Genomic DNA, 27,620 nt, shown 5'->3' on the forward strand with positions numbered 1-27,620 from the left:
TCAAAAATTTATTTAAACTCGTTTAACTTTCATTTAATTAAAATGGAGGAATGTTACATAAATTATGTCAAAATCAGGCACAGGTATTTATTTAAATTCATATTTGGTACCACAACTATATTGATTCTACTTAATATAAAAAGTTTATTAGAGAACTTTATTAAAAAGTATACCAGGGGCCGTTCAAGTATTACGTAAGCACTATAGGGGGCGGGGGGGTTATTGACTTGCTTGACTTGGGTAAATTATTGTAATAAATCTGCTTACGTAATACTTGAACGATCCCTTACAGTCGAAAATAAAAGAATTAAATATGTATTTTTTCTCAAAAAATTATTTTAACGTAACATTCCTCTACTCTTGTTTTATGTTAGCATATGTGTGTGTGTGTTTGTGTTTGCATATATACAGTACTTACATTTTGATAATACCATTTAAATTCTTTAATTTTTTACAAAAGCCTAGTTTTATTAGTAAAATCTATTTCTTTCAATATATGTATTTATTTACATATATATTTGCTAAACATTTTTAATATTATGACATAGAACTTTATTTTATTTAAAAATTTTATTTTATAAATATACAATTCAATTAGCTAATTTATATTAGATATAAATTTTAGTACCTTTGGTTTGTTGGTTTTTAGGTCCTTATTTCAGGCCGAAAAGTTATTGAAAATGAGTAAATTATTATAAATTAAATATATTGTTCTAATGTCTACATCTAAAATTAATTAACAGAATTGAAGACGATTTACAAATTAATGAATTAATGACATATTTGGAAGCTTAAGTTAGGTCAGGTTAACTGCTCCGCAATAGAAGATTTTATTAAGAATAACTAGGGGAACTGAATTATGTAATATATACAACAAAATGCAATTTTTATTTATCACAAAGAAAAAAACTTTACTGGTGTGGCTGGACTTTAACAATGGATTGTATTTCTAAAATAAAGGTTCTTATTCTTCGATATTAACGATAACAAAATATCACTCTAAATCAGAAAAAAAAAATCTCATCGAGTCAATTAGCACCGAAGCTAAAAAAAATTAGGGTAATTCCCTAACAAACGAAAGTACATAAGTTGATCACTGAAACCGAACCGTGATGGAAACTATTTGCACCAGAATCGGTCTAGACTCAGAATAAGCTAAACTGACTGGGACCACCAATGTTATGGCAAGGCTATGTTATGAAGCACTTTCCATACTAAATATTGACAAAAGCCATGTGGTCCTGCTCAGGTGACAGAAAACCTGACCTAGAAACCGCACAAATGTCAAAAAAACAATGTTAGATAAAAGAGTCTTTCTGACCCAGCTTCATAACATACGAGTAGCATGCAGTTTGTGTAAAACGTCTGAATGCACAGCAAATACATGGCACTTTGAGAGTATTCAGTATGATTCATAATGCATAATGCATGCAAGTTGCTGGAGAGTATAACATGGCCTTGTCATAACATTGATTTGTTACCACAACATTGACCTCATACCAATGCATGAGTCAAAGGATTTTTGGAGGTTTTTTTCCTAGATGGTGACTATATTAATTCCAATATATAAGAATACCAAAAAATAGACATTATGATACAAGCTATTAGAGCGCAAAAATGTGTCAAAAACTAGAAAGGATAGTGACGTCAAGTGACGAACGAGCGTTGCTGAGAACCGTCGAACACTCTCGATTGCTTCCTTTGTATAAGCGAAAAACATAGACCTTATATTACATAGCCCTTATATTACTGCTAGTCGAGTGCAAAACAAGTGCTCAAACATAGAAGGGTATGTGACGTCACATGTCTGAGCGAACATTGCCGACGACAATCACGGACTCTTCCGATAGGTAAAAGTTTCTACTTATATTATTGTTTCAGCTGTAAGTCTTTTACGAAAATAATAATTATTTTTGTAACTGAAATTTGTAATAAATTTTGATAGGCTGATTAAAAATTTAAATCGTTTTTGTATTTAATTGAAAATGTTAGTTTAAAATTTAGCCAAAATATTGTAATTAACACAGTCAGGCGGATTATAGAGCTAAATCAACAAAATTCTGTATGAATTTTCCGAAAACATCCGATTAAAATTTTAACAAAGCATATTTTTTAAAACATTAAAATTATACGACTTTGTACCAATATTTTAAAAATATTGCAATTGTAATAAATTTAAAAAAAAACTCTGATTTTACTTTGTTTATAATAAATGCCATTGCACATTACTCAATCAGTTCCGCGGGTAGTTATTCCGAATAAAATAGTGGTTTAATTTAAATATAAATATATAATAAGTACATTTGCAAAATAATTAGAAGAACATTTGCTAAGTCTCAAATTTGATTTGATAAAAACTTGTAAATAGGCACGAATACAGTTAAAACTTATAACTATCACAATAATTAAATAACACTTTAATGAAATCGAATTGAATTCAATTGAAGTTTTCATTAAAGTGTCATTCGAGAATTGTATTAAAAATATTGAAGGTTATTTGCTTGCCAATAAATGAAATAATTTGAAATCAATTTCGGGTTTATTATTTTTCTTGGGCCTTGGCTCTTTTCAACTGCTCGTATATTGAGGCTGCCTTGTAATGAATTGGACCATATTGGGCATCCACCTCGGCGTAAATTAAATCATTGCAAGCTGGCTGGAAAGGCTGAAAAGATAAAATATTTTTATTTAATTTATTGGATTGATTAGTTTTAGGTTTGGTTTGATTTGTTTTGTGCTCCGAACAAGAAAACCAAATGGGTAAAATGCGCATTTTTTAGGTTTCATAAGAACTAGATCCAATATTTTTGTCCAAAATTTTTCTCCAAAAAAATTTTTTTCTCCAATTTTTTTTTTCAAATTTTTCTCCCCAATTTTTTATTCCAAAAAATGTTGTTTTCCAAAAATTTTCTCCCCAATTTTTTTTTCCAAATTTTTTTTCCCAAAATGTTTTTCCAGAAAATCAAAGACTATAGTCAATGGTTTTTCCCCAAAAAAATCATCAAAAAATTAAAGACTTTAGTCTATTACGTATCAAATTCGAAGCCGAAATAATGCACGTAATGGCTTTTCTGGTTTTACGAGTGGTCCTAAGAAACTTTGCTGAAGAAACCAAAGCTCAAATGAAATGTGGGGTCAGCAAATTTTCAGTACAGTATTTTCATATCAACTAACAATTGGGAATTTGACAAAATTTTGGGTGGTTGATTTCTAAACTGAAGTTCATTCTTGAGTTATGGCTTCTTCGGCAAAATTTCTTAAAATCGCCCAAAAAATTTAAACCAACCTGATATATAAATTTCATATACTAACTTAAATATGTATGTATAATTACATACTATGCTTGTTTGCGTATATGCGCTAATTATCAAAGATTTATATTTTATAGTTAGATATCAAAAGCATGTTAGATATTACTAAAATATATTAGTAAATATATTACATTTTACAAATGACAAATTGACTATTTTCATTAAAATGAGCAAGTAAGTATGCAGTACAAAGTGAGTATTTTTAGCTAGTAATGACAAAAATGATAATGTTAATGAATATTATGATTATGAATATGTTGTATGTAATTACAAATTGCATAAGCAATAATAACGAAGAGATTATAGGTAAAATGGGCAAAACTTCAAATATTATGACTATTAAATTAATCTAATTGCATGACTGATGCTCTTATTATTACTTGAAACGAAATGAACACAAACAAGTATTTTTAAAATCTACAATCTCAACGTTTGGGCTGTAAATTTAGTTAACAAATCAGAGGTAGTTTTGTAGCAAAAATTATTTTTGAAAAAAAAAAATTAATTACCTCTCTCAAAATATGTAAGTATCACTTCCGAGATGTTCTCCAGACTAAAAAAAATTCAAAAAGAGTTATTCAAAATTGTAGATTTTAAACATGCTTTATAAATTATTTAAGTTTTTTAATGAAAAATGTTAGAACTTTAAAATGAATTCCATATTTATATTATACAATATTAAGATAGGATAGATCGGGGCTTAGGGGTCAGCGGGTAAGAACCAATATTATCTAAAAAATAAGTGAATTTTGGTATATTTTAACAATACTATTTTAAAGTAGAGGGAAAAATGTGAGTAACCTGCCATCGCTCCAAAACTATCTCCTGCTATCAGGAGATAAACGGCCACATTATAAATTTTTTAATAAATTTTTTTTCGTTGTTAGTTTTTTTTTAATTTGCGCACTTTTATTTAGTTTACGATAAATTTGTTTATAATAAGGTGTAATGGTATTTTTAGGTAAGCTTTATATGTGGTTGAGGTAAAAAGAATCACCAGGACGCTCCTAATGGCAAAGAATAAACCATAAGATAGTATTAAATAAAAAGCGAACGAAGGTAAAAAGACACTTTTTCAAGAGATGGGGATTAAATAAAAATTAATAGTTATTGTAACTCCTTATTTCAAGATGAAAAATTCTTCTGACAAATTTTCCATACAAAGTTGTATGCAGTGTGGTCTTTGTAAAAAAAAAAATATGCTATGAATTATGTATTCCCAACAGAAATTGCATTCACTTTATTTAAAGTAAATATATTTCAAGAAACAATAAGTTTGATAATGATGAATTAAACAGAAATACCTACCAAGCTAAATTTATGATAGGAGTAAAAGTTGATAAATATTTATATTATGTTTAACAATGCACAAATTTTAATATTGTCGTTCAACTCAATAATAAACTGTACCGCGTTGATTAAGAAGTGTAGCTACTATTTCATAAAATCTATGTAAAATTAAAAACTAAATAGTAGATCTTTTTAAAACTTTTAGGCGGTGAAACCTATACCTCAAATGAGGAGGTCAAAAAGCACTTTGATCAGTTTTTTACCAATAACGATCAAAAAATTTATGATCTCGAAATTATGGTAACACCAGAAATATGACAAAAGATGTTCGATCAAAACAACCAATACATAATTTATTAAAGTATTTGTTTATTGTACGAAAATTACGTTTCAAAATGTCTATACAAAACGAAGTTACTTTCCGAACAGCCTAATAGTTAGTTTTGCTCTCACAGTATAATTCTCAAAATTTAAATTAGACCTTTGTGCCCCGCTCTATTTTGTACACAAACAATGTCAACTAATTTCATGATTAAATGTTTAAAATCAAAAAATGAAATAATATGGCTTAAATTAAAATCAATACGGCTCAAATTAAATTGAATGCAATGAACATAACAGGGCTTAAATTAAAAATATATTTTGTGCAGATAGCATTTTTGTCTAAATTTTGTCCTCGCATTACCTTAATATTACAGCACATTCGCTCACACATTGACTTCATTAAAATGCAACGTGGCATAATGCGTCGGCGGATGCCTCCTCAAATGTCTTACAGGATCCGAACTCGCAGTAACCCTCTGGCAAACAGGACTTTTTTCCAAATCGGCATAAACTATCCTACTCGTATCATTATACAATTTCATACTAGCTTCGCTAATTTTCCTTAACTTTAAAAAATTCTGAAAATAATCATCGTTCGTCAGCAGCGCTTCGGTTTTCTGGAACCCACGCGTCGGGTAATCCTGTGCAGGAGTCCTGGCGTTTACCCGTTGGGTATGAGGGACAAAAATCAACGGCCCGCACCCACTAACATTGGTAACACTGTTGCTCTTCCTTAACCTTCTCACATCGCCCAAATTTCGGTCATAATTATGTTTCCTCCTCGATCGGGAAGCTGTTCTATAGTAAGGTAATTCATCATCGTCCGTATGGAAATGGAAACTGTGGTGCTTCTGCAGAGGTTGTCTGATGTAGCGTTTGTTTTGTATTGATGGTGCGCGGTCGTGACCGCTGTGAAGTTGGTGTCGGGCCGTTGATAGCAAAGTGTGTTGGTACTCCCGAGATAACTGGGCCAGATGATTGTTGTTGTTGTGGCGGATCTGAAAATATTAGCAGAACAAACACGGACGTGCAGTTGTTAGTCGTGTTAGTACAGGGTAATAGACATAGGTAATGGACTCAAGCAAACATTACAAAGAAATGATGTAGCAATACTCGGGTAACAAATTCAACTAGTTGATATTGGTATTTTGCCTTGAGGCAAGTTACATGAACTTCCCGATATCTGTAAATAATCGACTTGATCAATAAAAAATTAATTGATTTATGAGTGAATAAAAGTATTCCGAGTGTATTTATTACACATAATTGAAAACGAACGAACACGTTAATTCGGAGCATTTTCTAAAAGCAAATTTTCAAAAATCAATAATTTTTATAATTGAATTTTCACAATTGGTTTAGTATGTTCATTAAGACCAAGTACTCTATCGTTATACCAAGTAAATCGTCTAATTTAAATTTTAACAAACGTCAAAAAAACTACTCATTTTCTCAAGCTTTGATGAATTTTTAAAATTTAACTACTTGTCGTTAGGCCGTAATATTTCAGTAAGCTCTATAAGACCATAATAAATATCGCTAAAAAAAATTCCATAAAAATCGGCTTAAATTTTTTTTCGACAGTTAATTACAAGAAAACGGCTCGGTAGATTTTCACCTAAAACTAATCAGTATCATTCCCTACTAACAGTTTTTGATTTGTCATAATCGATTCGGTAGTATGAGCTTATTTGTGGATAAAAAGTTTAACACTTTTTTTCAAATTACAAAGAAACGGTTTGGTAGATCATCGCACAAAACTGAGAAACGATAATCCTCATGGAGCTACATCAGATGGCTTTCAAATTTCTGAAATCTGTTCAGGCGTTTTTGAGAAAACGTCAATTAAAGGTCTAATTTTGAAACAAAATCAATTTTTGACAATTTTTTAAAGTTAAACGAGTTGTCGTAGGGCCGTAATATTTTAGTATGATCTAGAAGACTATGGTATCTATCATAAAAAAATAATAAAAATCGTCGAAAATTTTTTTTTAATATTTTATTACAAGAAACCGGCCCGGCCGATCTCTTCCAAAAACTAATCAGCACGATTCCCAACCGAATTTGAACCGAATGAGACCAAATTTTGAAAAAGTATGTGTGTATGTGTGTATATGTGTGTTTGTTTGAATAAGCATTTATCTAACGTTTAATATCTAATTATTGCTCGAAATTTACTATTATTGCTGCTTGATACCACATCATTTTCAAATGATAAAACTGTTACCCTTATGTCACGATATAAAATTTTCCTAATAAACATAGTCAAGAAAAAAGAGATGATTAGAAAAAAATGTGAAATAAAAAAACTTAAATCATCAACAAAACGGATTCAGATGATTTTAACAGAAAACTACTATCACTGTTGCTTGATGTCACATTTGTTAAGAGATAGAAATTGTTACCGACGTTATAGTATCACGACACATGCTACTATTTTTCAAATTTATATTGTTAAAAATAAATAAAAAAAACTAGAAATATAATATAATAATGATTAGAAAAAAAGTAAAATGCAAAGTTTGCAATTTTGAACAATATGTGCTGCTCAGATAACATTATTGCCTTATTTAGTCCACTACCTAAGTCTACTAATAATTTGTAATTTCAATAGACGCTTTATAGAAACTATGTAAATAATTGAAAAATCTAAATTATTAACTTAAAGTATTCTTTGCATTATAATATATATAAAGTTTAAATAACATAATTTCTTTAAGCGTCTATTAATTTAAAATTTCAGTTTTATAAATATTTGCAAGCAACAAAATGCTATAAGAATCATGCAATTAAATTTAGCATAACCATCATGCAATATTTTATAATCTAATGTATTTTAAAAAATTCTTCCAAATAGCGAATAGATATTTTTTTAATTTGTTCAGTAGACAATTAATAACAAGTAGGTACCGGAAGATTTATTGAATAGTTGAAATATTAAAAAAACAAAACGTATTCGACAGCAAACAAAAATTTGCTACTTAAAACCGAAGAAAAATTACAATTTAAAACGAAACGATATGATACGAATTTGTATGATAGTCATACAAAAAGTAATAAAAGTAAGTTCCAATATTCTATATATAAATTGCCTTATAACACAAAATTAAAAGTTAATAGATTTCTATAAATGTGCAATCATTATAACATTATGTGGATAATAATTAATTCAAATATTGAAATTATTATTTTTATGTATACCCCCAAAAAATATCCAGAATATAATATTTAAATATAACATTTTTATACCCGATTATATATATTAAATTAATTTGTTAGTAAAACATGATGCAGATAAAAATAAACATAAAGAAATACATAGAGTCAACATGCATAATAATCACAAAAATTACCAGTTTATTGAAATAAATAAATAAAAATATATAGATCTTTATTTATATATTAAATAACAGAGTTAAAATCACAATAGAGAATCATAGAACTGATTCAGTAACTAACGAATAATAAATTATATAAGAATGATAAATATAGATAATAATAAATATAGATAGAGTAGGTTAAGAGTAGTATATTATATTAATATGAAGATTTAGAGGAGGTTTTCTAGATTCCAACACTGCCTCAATTATTGAAAAAACTCAATTGCACCGTAACTATTAATATTTTTTTATCACAGATATAACTCCAATTTATAATTAAACAAAAAAAATGAATAGGTCTAATGTTTTACTATTAAAATGTATTAATAGTCTCATTATTCTTTACAAATCTAGCTAAACTTACATTTAGAATCTGGTGCAATTGATTTTACAGTTAAAGCTGATAATTTAAATATGGCCAGTTATAAATAGTTGAAAAAAGGCATAATATAATCTTTACTTATAAATAATTCTACTATAAATATGAGTGCAAATAGTGACTACATTCATCATGATTTGCAATAATTATTTTTTTTAAAATAGTCAAATGCTCTTAAGTCATTTTTGCAAAGATGCCTTAACTATGTATTAGGCACTTTGCTTCGTATGTTTAATTTATGAATATTAAAGATAAAATTATATTTTACATTTAGAAAAATCTACAAATAACTCACTTAGCATGCAAAATTTACTATGCTTTTATTTATTTAATTTAGTCACTATTTGTATTTTTTTTTAAATATTTATTTAGATAAAAATATCTTAGCATTTTTGCGGTAAATATCATTAATAGGCTTCAAACTGGATATAAATTATTGGATTGAAGGACATCTTTAAATTATTCAGTTTTAGTAATTCTATATTATTCTGTATAAATAACAAATATTTTATAAATAACAGATAAAATAGTTTAGTCAGCCCTACTATAACGCTATGTGTGCGTATTAACTCAATTCATAACAAAAGTCTGCTTATTCGAAGAACGTTTTAGAACCGCGTTGTATGGGATCCGCGCTCTAAAGAACTTTATAAAGAATTTGTACAAATCATATCATTTGTACCGTGTTATATCGAAACCAGTGAATATAAAGTATAGAAAATATAAATTATGAACTTCCCGTAGGGAGAAAATGAAAAGAAATCGAAAATGAAAAATTATGGGGTTTTGAACATTTTGGCATATCTTATTAGAAAAAATTGATGCATGTGTGTGTGCGTGCGGGTACAATTTTGGGAATACCGATCATCCAATTTGAATAATTCAAACATTCGATTCGCATTGATAAATAGACGTGCTGTTTAGTTTTTGGCAAAGGCAGGTCTAACCGTTCCGGAGATACGGGGTAAAAAGCGCCTAAAATGATAACTGATTTTTTAAGAGATCGGAGCGTCCGATTTGAATAATTCAAACAAAATTTTATTTGTATTGACGAAATAAAGAAATTTTTGAGAAGGCAGGTGCAGCGTTTCCGGAGATCTAATAAAAGAAGTGAAAAATAATGCCATTTGGCTGTCAAAAATTATCAGTAGACTTATGCACGTCAAATTATAAGATATTTTATAGAGATTGTGATAATCAGTATGAATTTTGTTTAGATTTCTATGGGTTCCGTACTAAGGTTCATCAGTTAGACTGCGATGTGGCGCTTACGCGCTTCGAAATCTTAAAAAAAGGTCAACATTTTCAGAAAAATTCAAAGTATAAACATAATTGCAAAATATTAAAAAACAGATTTTTCAAAAAGGCAAATTATTTCAAAAATATCGAAATTCTCAAAAATCTCATTTTTTCATATACGTTTTCAGCAAAATTTGAAGGTTTGTAAAGTTCCAGCAATTCGCCATGCACCACTAGTGCATATCAAGAGTACATATCAAGATATGATAAAAAAATTGGAACAAAAACGAAACTAAAAAAACTGTTTTCCAATACAAAAAATTAGCTTTTTGAGAAAAATGTGGAAAAGCTCTGTCTGTACTAAAACCAATGTCGATGGCACAGCTATGATAAAAACTGACACGTTTATAAAAATATTGTAAAACATAAAATAATCGACAATGGAAATTTCCTTAACACATTTTATAATTTTTAGTAGCTTCATAGGCTGCGCGAAAAAAACTTATGTCGTACGGAAACCGTGCTATAGGAGGAAGTTCCGCTTTATAGGAGTACCGTGCTATGTAAATTTTAGATATGCGTAGTATGAAAACCGCGTTTCCAGAGAAACGCGTAATATTAGGGTTAACTCGCCTAAATAAGATCTTTACGCAAAAATCATAAATATATTAAAATTTACCTACATAAAGCATAAATAAAAATTTACCTACATAAAAATTAATTTCTATCAATTATCATACCTTATAGTCATACAAAAAATCATCTATGCTCTCCGGCTTGCTGTACAACTCCAACGACGGCAACTCCGGTATTGGCGGAGGTTCCGTACCATCATCCTCGCACCCGGAAACATTTGCAGAGACATTAGCATAATGGTGCTTCGTCTCCGGAGGCACCAATGTTGATCTCGAACTATTAGAAGATTTACACCTCGGTGCAGGCATTGGAATATCGTTACTGGTCTCATAAATTTGTATGGAGTCTGTCAAATTTTCATAGGTATGATCTTGGTAACGTTCCTCATCAGTGTACTGTTCATTACCAGTGCTGTACTGGTCATCACATAGGGCAACACTAGTTCTCTTACTCTTGTTGGCGTTTTTAGCTCTCATGGAATGGAAACTGTGACTCTTCCTCCTAGATTTGTGGTTTTTCGGTAAAGACCCTGTACTTTGGTGTTTCTTTTCATCAAAAGTATGATTCGTTGTCAAAGTTCTGGCACTGTACACTTGAGATCTGGCAGCACTCGACTGTGCTCTGGTTAAAAATGGGTTTGGTCTAAAACTGGATAATGGTATCAGGTTGTAACCTGATGTGGTTGTCGTATGGTTAGTTGTTCCTCCGTTTGCTACATTGTGAAGATTTACAGATGAGGATTTTGTCGATGTCGAGGATGGGGTTGTGGCTGATGAAGGAGGGGTATATTTAAGGGTTGGAGGAACGCGTAAGATGGTTTTGTTAGGTCGGGATAGCTGGAATAAAATAAAGTTATGTTTGGTTAGTTTGTGTTAGTCAAAGCAACATACAACTATTTTTGAGATAATAGATCTTTATAGTAAAAAAGGAAGCTCACCGATATGAATGCAAATTCCTCCCTGGATTGCGCAATAATTGCCCATTATTTATCTTAATTTTAATAAAAAGGTAAATGTAATATTTATAGTCGTTTATAAAGTGTTATTAACTTCCCGTAGGGCAAGTTATAGTAATCGCAAAAAATCTAAAATGAAATTTTTTATAGATCTTTACGTTTCAGAGGTTTCTGAACATTTTGGCATACCTTAGAAAAAATAGATGTATGTGTGTGTGTATGTGTGTGTATGTATGTACGGATACAAATTTTCGTCGACGATTTCGGGAACCCGAATCAACCGATTTGAATAATTTAAAAAACATTCGATTCGTATTGATAAGAAGACTGATGTGCTGATTAGTTTTTGGCAAAGGTAGGTCTAGCCGTTCCGAAGATACGGGGCAAAAACTTCCAAAAACGGTAAGTCAGTTTTTGAAAGAACGGAGTACTCGATTTGAATGATTTTAAAAACATTCTATTTGTGATGACGAAATAAATAATTGATGAAATTTTTGGTAAGACAGATCTTGCAGTTTGGGATATACAGTGGAAAAAGCGAAAAAAAAAGATATTTGGTAGTCAATAATAAACATTAGACGTATGCACATCAAATTATCAGATATTTCATGAAGTTTTTAAAAATGAGTACTAATTTCTTTGTTACAATTTTGTTAGGTTCCGTAACAAGATTTTTAATTTTCAAAGTTTACTTATACGGTTCAAGCAAATTTCAAAATCTTTCAAAAAAGAAAATTTCAAAATGTTCAAAAATATGCAAAGTTTTATACTTCAAATATGAATTTCAAATTTACAATTCAGTTTGAAAATGTATATATTTCAAATGCGTTATTCTAATCATGAGAAATATATCCTCAGATGGTTTTATTCATTAACCTCTTGCTAATGTAAACTTTCTCAAGTGTTTTGAGCGATAAGATCGTCACTGTATATTTTATGAACGGTAAAATATATATTGATTATAATTATCTATTTGAAAATGCATAAAACAATTGTTGTAAATCATTGATCAATTTTCATTGATTACTGAATTTTTTCCCTCGAATATATAATTCTGGTACGGAATGTTCCAGCAATTTGCCTTAAGGCACGATGCCATACAGTACTAGTTTAAAATGTAATATCTTAGTTTTTTTATAAAGAAAAATGTAATGTTTATAGTCGTTTGTGAAGTGTCATTGATTATTATCATATATTAAAGACGTGAAGAAATAAATTACTAAAAGGAAGATAAAGCTTCCATATCAATTGTTCTACTGATAATTCTGGCGATTATTTCAAAATTATTGCTATCTTAAGCACTTCAAAATAATTTGAAATATTTTGAATGCATAGAGCAAGTTTTTGAATATAATATATAAATATAAATATAAAAAAAAAATAAAATCGATAGTAGGTATTATATTTACAGCACATAGCAAAGTTCTGAATATTTAGATTTAAAAAATATGAGTTTATTTAAAACTAAAATGGACCTATAGTCCAGTTATTTAAGCTTAAATTAGGTAAGAATCTCCGAATTCGAGATACTCAGCTGTAAGTCTGTAAATATCCTTAAATAGCACCCTAAAAGTTGTCTCAAAACCTACATATGGTACGTACACGCTACCCATATGTAGCTTTGGGACAACTGTTAGGTACTAGTATTTACAGACTTACAGCTGGGTATCTGGAATTCCGAGGTGAACTTACTATAATGACTGGACTATTATATTTTTTCAACTCAAATTATTAAGAACCAAAATTTTAAGCCTTGTTCAACGTTTATCGACAAAAAAGTAAAATTAGAGAGCAATTCCTTCATAACTCTATCTGAAGAAGAATAATTTACGTTGTCACCTCTTACTGTTTTCTACTTTCTTTTTTTTGGAAAAAATCTGATGATAAACTCTACTTCTTAGTGGTTTTATAAATTACAAAATCTATTATCTCAAAAAGTTGTAACAAAACACAAATCCGTAAACAAGATGCAGCCATTCATGCTTTTTTATTCCCTTCCATGCTGTTAAATTTTTGTTCGTTAATTTGGAACACAATTTATTTTGTACCAACAGTTTTATTCGTATTACATATTTTAGTAACATGAAAACAAAACATTATGTTGTTATCAACAGTAAAAAATCCAATAATAAATATGAAAACATTAACGAAATAAATATAAAATATAAAAGTTCAGTGAAAATCGTCTCTTCTTAGAAGTTCTGGTTGTAAAATCGCCAATTCCACGTTGCATTTTACTCATTCATTCAAATAGATGATTCAAACCATACACACAGCATCTAAATATTATAATTACCTTAAACTAATTAAATTATATATATATATATATATATATATAGTTGAATATATGATATATTTATACATATGTATATAAAATCATATACAAAGACAATTACAATTTATAATAAACTTGATATATCGTTTGAAGTTTTAGAACATGATTACCTATAAGACTTGGTTGGTGAATTAAGCTGTGATAAAATATTTATAGCTAAAAATGAAGGAAAATATTCTTTTGATTAAATTGATAATAATTTAAATGAATCTTACCTTATTGGGTGCACTTTGAAGTCCGTGGAAAGGTAAATTTTCGTATAAGCCTGGAGAGTCCTCTTCGTCAGCCGCATTAGCAGCTAGCGATTTGTCGGGAGCTGGAACAAATTATAATAATTAATAAAATTTATTATGAACAATAAAATCATTTATAACAAATGACTTCATAGTGTGTTACATAAGAAAAGTCTAAGCTGGTTGAAAACAATAGACCGTATAAAGAGAACAAAGAAAAAAGAGTTACTTAGGGAACCAGTCTAGAATGCTAGAGTTATTAGATCTTTAATTAGGTTTTTGTTGGGGTTGGTTTTAAGTTGAAGTAGGTTTAAGGTATTATTGTGGCTTGAGATATCGTTGTATTTCTAGGCCCTTAGGTTGATTTTATTTATTTATTTATTTATTAATAGCAATCAAGATACAAATTAATCTCATAAGCTATTGTGACACAAACGAGAGGAATCGAAAGAAATAATATTAATATTAATAATAATAATAAAAGAAAAAGAAAAAAAAAAGAAATAATTATCTAGAGTTCACTCCAATGAGTGAAGCCTAGTGTTTCAAAGGTCGCTTGGCCAGCATCTTTTCAGTCTTCTTAGTGATGAAGAGTTGTTAGAGAACTTAGATTGAAATAGATAAATAAATAAAAATGTGTTACATAACTTTGTCTAAATTCGAATAAACCAGAAGATTCGTCGAATTTAGACAAATTGTCAAATCCCAGCGCGCCGAATTCAGTAAAGTAAGGAAAAAGATAGAAACTATATAAGAAAGTTAGTTATCTCATAAAATATTTCAATATTAGTGTTCATTGAATATATTTTGAAGATCAATTGGTTTATTCTCAGGTAAATTTACTTTAATTAGTTTTTCCTATTAAGGATAAAAAGAAAGAAATAATATAACAATTTCGTTTGTTTTTGGGAGATAAATAGATACTGCCCTCGAAAAATCTTACTTTTCGCATATACTTTTTCCAATTTTGGGGTCGAACGATTCAGAATGACTTAAAATTGCTTAATGTTGATTTAATTTGCATTAGTGACATTTTTTGCCATAATGAGTACTGTATGTAGAATATAAATTTTCTGCTGAAAACATATACTTATTCAGGAAGATGTAAACTTATTAGTATAGTATTTTGTGATTTTATATATTTGTATATTTATAGCGTTTAATTTTTATATTTATTTTTATATATATATAGGGTGGTTTATATTAGGGTGGTCCTTAATATGGATGTTTTTGAATTTCTTCGCTCCCAGAGGCTCAACTGCTTCCAAAGAGATAAAAAAATTTGAAAGTTTTAGCTCTTAATATTAACTTTAAGATAGTCCGCACTGTAAAGTTTCTTATGGAAATATCATGGATAAAATTCCATTTGTTTTTATTAGAATTTTATATCTTAGCGCGACAAGTGAATCAAAATATTGAAAATAATATTGTATTTGCTTATATTGACCATGAATAAAAAATATACAACAAAAAATTGATATACTTTATAAAGTGTAGTATTTTTTTTAGGAAAAACCAATGAATTTTGGTTGGACTGCGGACTATCTTAAAGTTAATATTAAGAGCTAAATCTTTCAGAAAAATTTTTTGTATCGATTTCGAAGCATTTGAGCCCCTGGGAGCAAAGAAATTCAAAAACATCTATATTAAGGACCACCCTAAGATAAAAATATAAATGTTTTCGTAAAAATTAAATTGTAATATTTGAAATATTAATGATATTGTTATAAACATATATGATGATTACATGCATCATAAAATAAATACGAATTTATACATTCAACATTAAATTATACTAGATGTACCAGGCAAGCAAATTTGTATAAATTTGAACATATATAAAAATAATATATAATGAAAATTTTGTTTTTAAAAGTTAGAAAATCTCATATATATATATATATATAAAAAAAAAACTATATATGAAAATTATTTCTGTTATAAAATATTTAATAGAAACTTTTGAAATACACTGCATTAAAATATGATCGTAACTAGAAATAGCAAAAATGCTCTTATTTAATTCTTAAAGCCTTTAATTTAAATATAATATGTTTAATGTTAAAAATACTATTTATTAATTTTTCATCTAAACAAAATAAAGCGTCCTAAATATCTCCAAAATTTTCTCAAAAAAAAAAACCTATAAATGGCAAAATATATAATTTAATGTGTAACATTTTAATAAATGTTATAATTTAACATTTAAAAAAAAATTATGTTAAATAAATTTAATTAATATTAACCCTAATAATATTTTATTCAGCCGGTATTTGAAATTATTTCGTAAAAATTAAATTGTAATATTTGAATATTAATGATATTGTTATAAACATATATGATGATTACATGCATCATAAATAAATACGAATTTATTACATTCAACATTAAATTATACTAGATGTACCAGGCAAGCAAATTTGTATAAATTTGAACATATCTAAAAAATAAATATAATGAAAATTTTGTTTTTAAAAGTTAGAAAAATCTCCTATATTATATATATATTATATAATATATATATATGATATATATATATGCAAAAACTATATCTGAAAATTATTTCTGTTATAAATATTTAATAGAACTTTTGAAATACACTGCATTAAAATATGATCGTAACTAGAAATAGCAAAAATGCTCTTATTTAATTCTTAAAGCCTTTAATTTAAATATAATATGTTTAATGTTAAAAATACTATTTATTAATTTTTCATCTAAACAAAATAAAGCGTCCTAAATATCTCCAAAATTTTCTCAAAAAAAAAAACCTATAAATGGCAAAATATATAATTTAATGTGTAACATTTTAATAAATGTTATAATTTAACATTTAAAAAAAAATTATGTTAAATAAATTTAATTAATATTAACCCTAATAATATTTTATTCAGCCGGTATTTGAAATTATAAAAATATTACATATTTGGCCACTTTATCCTTATATTCATACTTATATTTCTTTAGTAAAAAAATGTTTTAAAATTGTTACTCAAATTCATTTCGCTATCGATTTTGTCATGGACGATTTTTAGGAAAAACTATTAACGGTTAGAAAGTATTCAATAATTTTAAATAAGTTAAACTTAAGATATGTTGCATATTTTGAAAAAAAAATCAATATTGAATTAACATATTATAATTTAACTTAAGTTTATAAAAAATATATAAGTAAATAAAAAAATAAACATTATTTATTATGATCAGAATAATAACAATTCAAATTTGTCTTAAAAAATCAATTGGAATTCATTTGTTACTCTTGAGCGTAACATATAGATCTATATGTCTACAAAAATGTTGAAATCGTGTGATTCCTGAAATAATTATAAAATAAAGGCATTTAGAAGTAAATGAGAGCGATTTTGCTAAACTATTTCTAGAAAAGATCATATTTTTATATGATTTTACAAAGGATCACACAGTGTATCTCAAGTTTCTACTAAATATTTTATTATAGAAATAATTTTCATTTTTTATGGAACTAGAATGTGTAGAAAATTATAGATTAAATTTGGCCATATTTGTCAGACAGGCACTCCTGTCTGACTGAGATGTAAAAATAATATATCAATAAAAAAAATATATCATTGTCATTTTCCAGTATTTGTAAAATTTCTATAACTTATATAATAACTAAGTTAAATAAAATTTTATGAAACAAATGATTTATGAATGATGGTTTTATACGCACCTTGACCAGGTTTCTTTCTTTTCCTATACGTATCGGAATCAACTCCAGTCGTTGGTTTGTTAGTAGATTGAACTTTCTTAAAGCTGATAACTGCACATTGATACAAAAATTGAACAAAACATATAAACAAACAAGTAACATATAACAAATATAAACATACATGCGACATGAACAAATAAAAAACATGCAAAAATTAATAAAATTTTTAAAAAATTGTAGAGAATTATGCTACTCCAATAAATTTATGGAGAAGAATAATGAAGAAGAATTTTGCCTTTGGTAAAATTAGCACTTTCATATGGTAAGATGTATAAAATTTTCATTATTTTAATATATTCATTATGTAATATAATTATTTTGTAACAGTAAGATCGACATAAATAGATTTTCTTTGCATATATTAAGCTGTAAGATTATTTGCTATAAGATGATTTCTTCTAAAAGATCATTCAAACCTTTTTGGAAACTATGATATAATTTTTTTTGGAGAACGCATATAAATAGGTGATTTTACTACATTTATTATTCCTTGAATATTTCATTATGGTACGGGAAGTTCCCGCAATTTGCCTTAAGGGGGTATTCTAGTGTAGAATTTCAAAAAAATCGATTTTTTTTAAATTTCATATTTTCAAAGTTTAAATATCTAAGAGTATGATGGGTACGAGAAGGTTTTTGAAAATTTGAAATATTTTCGGAGATATAGGCATTTTGCTGACTCGGTCACCAAACTGGTTTGGCAGGGTCTAATCGGACAAAAGGCATTAGGAAGTCGTCATTAGACCAATTTAAGACAATATATCGTCAGATGAATTATTATTTCAATGTATAGGTTCAGAAACTCGGAACAATAATGAATCTCTAAACTCGATTTGGATTTTCCCGCCGAAAAATATTCATTCCCGATCTCGGGTATTAGAAAAACAACATTTATTGCTGTTTGCATATTCAATGAAAGATTCTTTCCGATTTTAAAAATGATGACCCTTATGGGAATGCAAATTGGGCCAGAAACTCATTCATTTGCTATAAAACGAGACAATGCAACGCTTTAAAGGAGGCTCAAAGAAGCCTAGAACTGCTCCATTGGAAGAAAGGCAGAAAATAGTTTTTTTGAACTAGAAGAAGGTCCGATGCATCAAGCAGGAATGGCAGATTAAATAAAATAAGTATAACATATCATTTTATCACTTTGACGCAAAACTTTAAATGCGTTTTTCTCAGAACAGCCTTTTTCAGTACTGTTGACACGATTTCTCGAGTTCTCCTCGACCGATTCATTTGAAATGTTCAGAGAGTCTTGTTTGTAGACCTATATGTAGCCCGAAATAGCATCACCCCCAAATTCCAATTTTTACTATATTTAAAAAATTCGAGAAACACAAAAAAAAAACAGTAAAAAAGACACCTTTTTTCAAACAGTCGCCAATTTGTAAAAAAAAAAAATTATTCATCATTAGTTCGGGCGATTGCGACACCATTGTAGATTAATAATCTTTTTATTTCTTTTATTTCGGATGACTAGAAGGGCTGAAATCATGTCAAGACTGAGGTGCCAATTTTTTGAGACCCCCCACTTCATCAGCTGCCAGTTTCTTCAATTTTCAACTTTATTTTTTAATTTTTGTATAGTATTTTAATAATATTAATAAAAAATTGGATAGTAAAAATATTCATTGCGTTATTTTACGACACTTTAAAAATGACCTAAAATTCATCGTTCTACACTAGAATACCCCCTTAAGGCACAATGCCATTCATCACTGGTTATGATAAAATTTTGTTCACCAATAAGTATATACTTTGCAAAGGTGTTCAAAGTAGCATGATTGATTGAGACCATCATAAAAGTGCTAATTTTCGATTAGTTATTATTTACAACCCACCTTCATTCTCCAGCCTAACCAATCCCGGCAAATCATTAGCGTTTTCATCATTTTCCGCCTCTCCATCTTTTCTAGGCGTCCATTTAATAGCATGTACAAAGGACGAGAACATACCACCATTTCTCTTCCCAAAATTCAAATCTCTAGCAACTGGTGGCTTGGAATCTCCAACTTTATCTTTATCATCATCATTTACATTACTGTCATCTTCTCTGGATAGATTGGCGTCTCCTGGCATTATATTGGCGGCATTATCTGCCCTGAAATTGCGTTTTACGTGGACCAGCACTCCTGGCCTTAAGGGCCATCTCGGAGGCGAACTTGGGATGACCAAGGGCGCAACTGTTGATACTGGACTTTTTGGTGAATTTAGGGGCTGTAGACTTTGGCGGCTGGTGTCGTTGATGTTTGGTGATCCAGGACTTAGTAGTGATTCATCGGTCATGCAAGTTACGTTTACGGAACTTGGATCAGGATATCCTTCGGGACTAGTGGTAATAGATACATGATTGTCAGAGTTTGAGTAGTAGAAGTAGACTGTTGCACAATTTATTGCTAATCTCTCCAATTAATAAAATTATTTTTTTGTGTGATTTACTGAATTCATGGAAACGATCCCAAGTATGATTAAGAACAAGAGTATGAGTTAAACATCAGAAACAACATGCAACATTAAACAAACATCATCTAAAGTAAAAATAGATAAACATGCTATTTTAAACCTTTTGCTACAAGCGTCGCAAATAGACGACATCCGCTCGACGACCTGTGTGTACGAGCATCGCCTATAGACGACATCAATCGTGCGTCTTCTATAGAAGACACCAACCTTTCGTTTCAAAATTGATCACTCTAATTTGAATTGTTGGAATTAGTATTAGACAAGTATGTATCGTCTACAGACCACATAAAGTATGTGTCGTCTATAGAAGACATCAATCATGTGTCGTCTAAGGACGACATCAAGCATGTATCGTCTATAGACATCAAACTTTCATGTAAAATTTGATCCCCCTAAGTTAAATTGTTAAAATTTTATTTTTATTAATACTGATAGGAAAATCTCTAATAAAATATATTACGTAACAAATTAGGCGGCTTTTGACCCATACAGCAGTGTCATTTCTAAGAGAAACGTTCTCGTAGCAAAAGAGTTAAATGTTGCTATTAAAAATATTTAGAACATTATTGAATTGATTAAATATAAGTATGTAAAAACAACAATTATATTCCTAAAAAATGTTGTGGTGAATTGTGCACAAAAAAAATAAATGTAATTAGTCAGAAAAAGTAGACAAATATAGCTCATTTTCAAAATGCTAATTTCAAGTAATGAATTAACATTTAAAATTGATATGTCAGGTAGAGAAATGATCTTTTTACATAAAGAAAATAATTTAGTATTGTAAAAATTTATTACCAAAATAATAAATATATATTATGTAGAATGTTCTTTAGTAATGCAATATTTATATTTTTGTCCGTTTTCTCATCATGTTTTTTATATATGAATATGATGTTAAAGAGTCGTATATTAATTTCAATTTAATTTAAAAAAAAAAAAACAAACAATTATTGTTATATTGGAGTGTAGAGCAAATTTAGTTTAAGTATATTAGTCCTTAAAATGTACATTTTAGAATTTCTTTGCTCCCAGGGGCTAAAATGCTTCCAAATTAATAAAAAAAATACTTTATAAGTTTAGGCTCTTAATATTATCTTTTAGATAGTGCGCAATTCAATCGAAGTTTTGTATGAAAATAGCAGAGGAAAATTTTCAAAAAATTAAAAAATGTTTTTTTAGATATAACTTAGCGAACAAATGAATGAGTTTTATTTAAAATTCGACGCTCTACAAAACAAATTATAAAAAACCTGTTTTGCAGAGCATCGAATTTTCAATAAAAGATGACACGAATTTTCACTTTTATCTTTGATTGAATTGCGCACTATCTAAAAGTTAATATTAAGAGCTAAAACTTCTAGATATTTTTTTTGTCAATTTGGAAGCATTGAAGCCCCTGGGAGCAATAAATTTCGAAAATATCCATATCGAAGACCTCACTAATGTATGTATAACCAAGATATTTTCTTGGTCCATTCACAAAAATTTGCTGATTTTTTAAAAATATTTGGCCAATTAACTTTTGTTATGTTTATGTTAGACACGGAATTATGTATATTGTCAATTATAATAAAAACGTGCAATGAATTTCAAATATGAGTAAGTAAAAAATAAGTAAAATTTTACCCACCTTTGCCTGTCTTCGTAGTTAATCGTCGAATGATCTGTGTTTTGTGAAAAATGAGAGAAAACAAAATAATGTTAGTATTCTTGCTTGTTAGTGAGCAAATAAAACAAATAATGGCGTGTTAGAAATAAATTATTTGTAAAGGCATGATGAACATGATGCAACTAGCTTAGTTGAAAATATGCATAAATAATCAAAATATTATGGTTTAACTCTTTCTACTCGGATGCCGGCGGCAAAATACATATTAATCTCGCAATTCGCGAGTGGAAAGGGTTAAATATAATTTTAGTGAATTCGCAAATAAAAATAATGTGCATATGCACACTATCTTAGTTTCTACTATTTAGGAAAAATAATTTTAGATCAAAATTTCTTTTGAAAATTTCTCAATCAATATCCATTTTCTAAAAAACTGAATTAAAGACAACATACCTCAGATACTAAAAAATCTTTATTTTATTAAAATTTTAATTTAATTAGAAAAAGTATTTTGAAAGTGAATTTTATGTTTATTTTTCATTAAATTTAAAGAGCAAAATCAAAGAAAAATGATGTAAAATCTAAGTAAATTAATGATCTAATTATTTACAAAGGTTTATAACGAACATGGTAAAATTAAATTAAATATGATAGTATTATTATAGGTCTATAAATCTAAATATTAAAATGAGTATTAAATATGTGTTTTCTGGGATGAATAGAAAATGTATGCATATTTTCATTCTGAAAAATAAAGTAAAAATCACGGGTACTTTTTGAACAGACCTCGTATGTAAATACACAATTTTATAATGTATTATTATAGCTCTATAAATCATGAAATTAAAATGAATATTGACCCTTTTCACTCGCGAATTCCGAGATTTATATGAATTTTGACGCCAGAGCGGCGGCATCCGAGTGGAAAGGGTTAAAAATGTGATGAATACTGTTATTTCTAGGATAAATAAATAATTTATGCATATTTTTAATTACAAAAATAAAGTAAAAAATTCAACAAGTAGTATGATTCGATGAGGGACAAACACAGTATGTTAAAAAATAAACATATAAATTAATTGCACATGGAATATTTAAAATTTAAATTATTTCACAATTGGTTACATAAAAACAGTTAAAAATAATATAGTAAGAGTTGAATAGCATTATTTTCGAACATAATACAGTATTAGGACAAACTATTATGGCAAACTATTATAAAATTACAATATTATATCATGGTTAAATACAGAAAAATAATTGTTATAGTCAAAAGTTTTAAACAAATATACAAAAAAACATCGAGATTGACACAAAAATATATGAAAACATACGGCTTCAATGTCAGATGTTCCATATATAAACATAGAACACGTATAAATAAAAAATATTTAAAATAATAACAAAATCACTCACTAAAAAATTGTTAATGATTGTAGATTCAGGAAAAAATCATCAGGTGCAAAATTCCACAAAAACAATAATTGTCGTATGAGAGTACAAAGAAACAATATTACATTTTCTACATTTAACTTAATTGTAATTTTAAACTTTTTGTGAAAATATTTTAGGTATTTATCATTATTTTTAGCGTAAAAAATTTACCATAAATTATATATATTACCATTATCAATAAAAATATTAAATCATATTTTCAAGCTTAAAAATTTTCATTACTTTTGTGTTTGCCGGGCTTAAGGTTTCACGAGTAATATAAAATTAAAATTTATATTTCAATATATTATAAAGTACTTACATTTTTCATTATGTCTCTTCCTTCTGCAAATTATAATGATAAGGATGCAAACTATCAGAACTGCCAAAACTAATCCAATGACTGCAGCTACAAATATGATTATTGTCTCCTTGTCCCATCGTTTCCACCAAGCTACACTTCCTGCAAAATTTAAAAAATATTTTAAAAAAAATTATGTGACTCTATATTTGTTTTAAAATTTGGATTAAAAATAGTTTAAGAGTACATGATACAATTGATACATAAATATAATACTAAAGGGTTTGCAAATGGAATAACAATGGTAACAATGGCAAAACCATGCCATAACCGAGATAAACCACAAAACGTAATTAAAACGTTATTATAACGTAACGGATGTAACGTCGAACCTAGCGGTTACGTAATCTAGAAGGCGCACAGACATTTTTGCCTTAAAAACGTAACGGGCTGTTGAATTATTTTAAGATAATGTACTAATTAAGATTTATTGCTCAATTGATTTTTAAGGCATTTATTTTACTTAATTCGCTACTAATTTTAATATATCATAAAATAACCAAAAAATTGTTAAACAAAATAATTATATTGTAAAAATATCTATACTTATTAAAATATTAATTAATTAAATTATATAAAATTTATGAAATATTGACATGAACCTTATTATAATACCATTTCAATGACGGCTTGTAAAATAAATAAATAAATACCATAGATAGTTTTACAAATTGAGGCTGTCCTTGTAAAAGTGTAAACTGGTAATAAAAGAGATAAAACTATAAAATAATATAAAACTACTATACAACTATTATTACTAGTAATAATCAGAGATTTGCAGATAATCAGCTGCATCTACAAATGTAGCTTTATCAAATTAGAATGTAAATTACAAATAATATTGAAATTAATTGTATATATATAAATATTTATGATTATTATTTATTGATATGCTCTAACTTACTATGATAAAAATAAGAATATTAAAATAATAATATACTTACGCACTCTATCAGCATTGACTGCCAAGCAAGAAAGACAAAAATATGCGATTAGTACCACACAAAAATATAAACATAAAAATATACAAAAAAATTAACAAAACATTAATAACACATTATAATTAGATGTTGAAAAACAATCATGCAAAAAAATAATATCAGACATTAAATAATATTATAGCAAACATCTCAATCACAAAAAGTGTTATTGACACAAATTAATAAAACCAATTTTTTAATGCTATCAAAATTCAAATAAGTAATTAGTAATTCAGTAAGAGAGTATCTTTTAGTAAGAGATTTTTTTTTATATCCTGAACAGGTTAAAAGATTTAATCATGGTGGTAAATTATTATAATTATCTTTTAATAAATACTTTCTTATACATAATAATCATAACAAACAAATTATAATTTAATCTCAAGAAATAGAAAATTCAACATTGTTTTATTTTACGTAAAATGTATAGCAGTTTAAAAATAACCATTATATTGTTTTAAAAAAAACTCAGCAAATATATTATTATTTTCCTTGTTTTAAGCTCTAATAATAAATTATTATATAACAATAATTTAGTATGACCTTTATTTAAAGAGTCTTTGATCTTTCTCATACATACGTTAGATTTTTCTGAAAGTATGGTGAAACTTTGTTTACATTTTTTTAAATAATATTAATATAGATATATTTTACCGGTATTACCGGTTTTTAAAGCGAAAATATCGAAATACCGGTATTGAAATTTTTTATCGGTAATAAATTTATAGTTATCAAACAAAATTTATCCCAGGTGCAACTTAGACGGTTGAGCAACCTTGCCCTAAATGATATTACTGATATAATATCTATTAGGGTATTCTTTACATATTTAATTATAAAAGAAGATGTCGTATTGGATGCACTTACAACCTTACAAACAATAAATTCGTAAAATGATTTAGTTATCAATGAAGAACTAGTAAAAGTAATTATAGGCAAGATTCATATTCATGGCAAGAACTCATAACTTTATAGCAAGTTTAGAACTCGGACCATAAAACAGCAACATTTTCCTAAAATTCGTTTTTTTAATCCGTGCTTATTTATTGAAGTAAATATACGTAATTTAGTCGAAAATAACATCATGCTGTTAAATTTTATTTCAAACATCAAAACAAAATAAATCTTAAATTTCTTACCTAGAACGTCCCTCTCGCAGGCGATTCCTACACCGACACTATTGTTGGCGACACATATGTAAGTGCGAAAACTTTCGATCGAGTCATCCAGGATTAAATGGGATACGATCCCGCGGGAGTAGGCGTCCCAGGCGGGAACTGTCTCGTTGTCTAGTTTCATTTGCCACGAGAAATCCACCTGATATAAGAAAAAAACACAGAAATATATATTTGTGTGGAGAAACAAAAAATCTGTATGAGAAAAAAAACAAGTTATTTATTAAATTTTACGGTTGCGACGGATCCAGATATGATATATTTCGATAAGTGCTTGCGTAGTGAAAATTATATACTAATACATTATTTATTTTATTTTTATTTTTTATTTTATTTAATATTATATTTTTGACAAAGAAACTATATTTTACAATGCTTGACACAGTACTAAACATTTACATAAAACCGAGCGCGCGATGGCATACTAAAATCAACAAATGAAAAACAGATTAATTTATTGAAGAGAAGAAGATAAATGAAAACAATTATAAAATATTAATGATGTTTATAAAAGAGTCGTGTAAAATACTCTTGAAGTTGATTATTTATATGTGTAAAATTTACACCTAGTTCATAAATGAAATTATACAAGTATAAATAACAAAATATATACAAATGTGACCCGACGACACGCGAGGACAATGGTGGCCCAGTGGTATAGGTCGATTTTCGGTAGGAAAAATGTAGTAAAATTGCAAAATGTTCTATCTATGTGACTATTTATTGATTCAGTTGATTTTTGATATATGTAAAATGCCATCACAAATAAATAAAATCAAACAAGTATAAAATACATAATATATACAAAGGCGACGTGGCGACACGCAAGGACAGTGGCGGTCCAGTGGTCTATTCGTATAAGTTTTGTATAAGTCTAATAAATTAGATATACATATTAGGTAAATGATGTAGGATTGAAAGTATGATAGCTATGACAAACGTTAGAATACTGAACGTACACGCAATTGAACGCACATCGTTCAATATGCACATCTAATTATCATATATTTTATAGAGATTTTAATAATGTGTATCAATTTTGTTTACACTTTTATGGGTTCCGTAACATCGTTTGTCCGTTAGATGGCGACGCGGCGCTTACGCGCTTCGATAATTCATCTCTATGCAGCTAAAGCAGTACGAGTGCTTTGACAAAAAGTTCAAAATTTCCAAAATATTTCACAATAAAAAAAATCTTCAATTTCGCGTCAATTTTATTCGAAAATTTAATTTTTTTCAAAAATCTAATTTATTCAAAGATTTAAAAAAAATTTTTACAAAAAAAAAAATTTAGTACGGGAAGTTACTCCTTAAGGCACGATACCTTACACTACTAGTTGACTTCTCATATGTAAGAAGCTTATATAAGTAAACTAGTTGTAAATAGTCAAGGTCAAATTATCCGATAATTTATTTATTGTGGTCATATTTTGTTAATTTAGTACAATTTAATAAACTTTTTGTAATAAATTTTGTAAACTTACCTCAGTTGGATTTGAGATAGCAGTACAAGCCAATGCTGGTGATCCATCCACTTCGGTTTGAGTGATGACACATTCAGGTTTAACTGTGAACAAATGGAGAAAAATGTGAATTTAAATTAATTTGCATTAAAATTTTAGACTAATGATGATATATTTTAATAATAGTTTAATAATTTGATAAATCATTTTAATAATAATTACTTATTATAGATAAATATAATATGGTCTTAAAATCTATAGGAGATTCTAAAAATATAATCATGATAATTCATATATTAGATTGTGTATCA

The 27,620-nt window shown here is 27.8% G+C and overlaps 1 protein-coding gene across 1 annotated transcript in view; it reads right to left on the minus strand.

Moving 5' to 3' along the window:
- Positions 1 to 2,534: 2,534 nt before the first annotated feature.
- Positions 2,535 to 27,620, minus strand: part of LOC113389405 — a gene marked incomplete in the record, with an annotated part of 586,125 nt that continues 561,039 nt past the window's right edge. The window contains 11 exon segments of the mRNA XM_026626441.1: positions 2,535 to 2,665; positions 5,287 to 5,923; positions 10,664 to 11,395; positions 14,065 to 14,165; positions 17,777 to 17,866; positions 19,663 to 20,150; positions 21,918 to 21,951; positions 23,653 to 23,793; positions 24,636 to 24,653; positions 25,811 to 25,988; positions 27,331 to 27,413. Coding sequence (XP_026482226.1) covers positions 5,309 to 5,923; positions 10,664 to 11,395; positions 14,065 to 14,165; positions 17,777 to 17,866; positions 19,663 to 20,150; positions 21,918 to 21,951; positions 23,653 to 23,793; positions 24,636 to 24,653; positions 25,811 to 25,988; positions 27,331 to 27,413 — 2,480 coding nt within the window.

The sequence above is a fragment of the Ctenocephalides felis genome, unplaced genomic scaffold (genome assembly GCF_003426905.1).
Source record: "Ctenocephalides felis isolate EL2017-DRISC unplaced genomic scaffold, ASM342690v1 CF-g0.4_SCAFFOLD_03573, whole genome shotgun sequence".
NCBI classification, from domain to species: domain Eukaryota; kingdom Metazoa; phylum Arthropoda; class Insecta; order Siphonaptera; family Pulicidae; genus Ctenocephalides; species Ctenocephalides felis.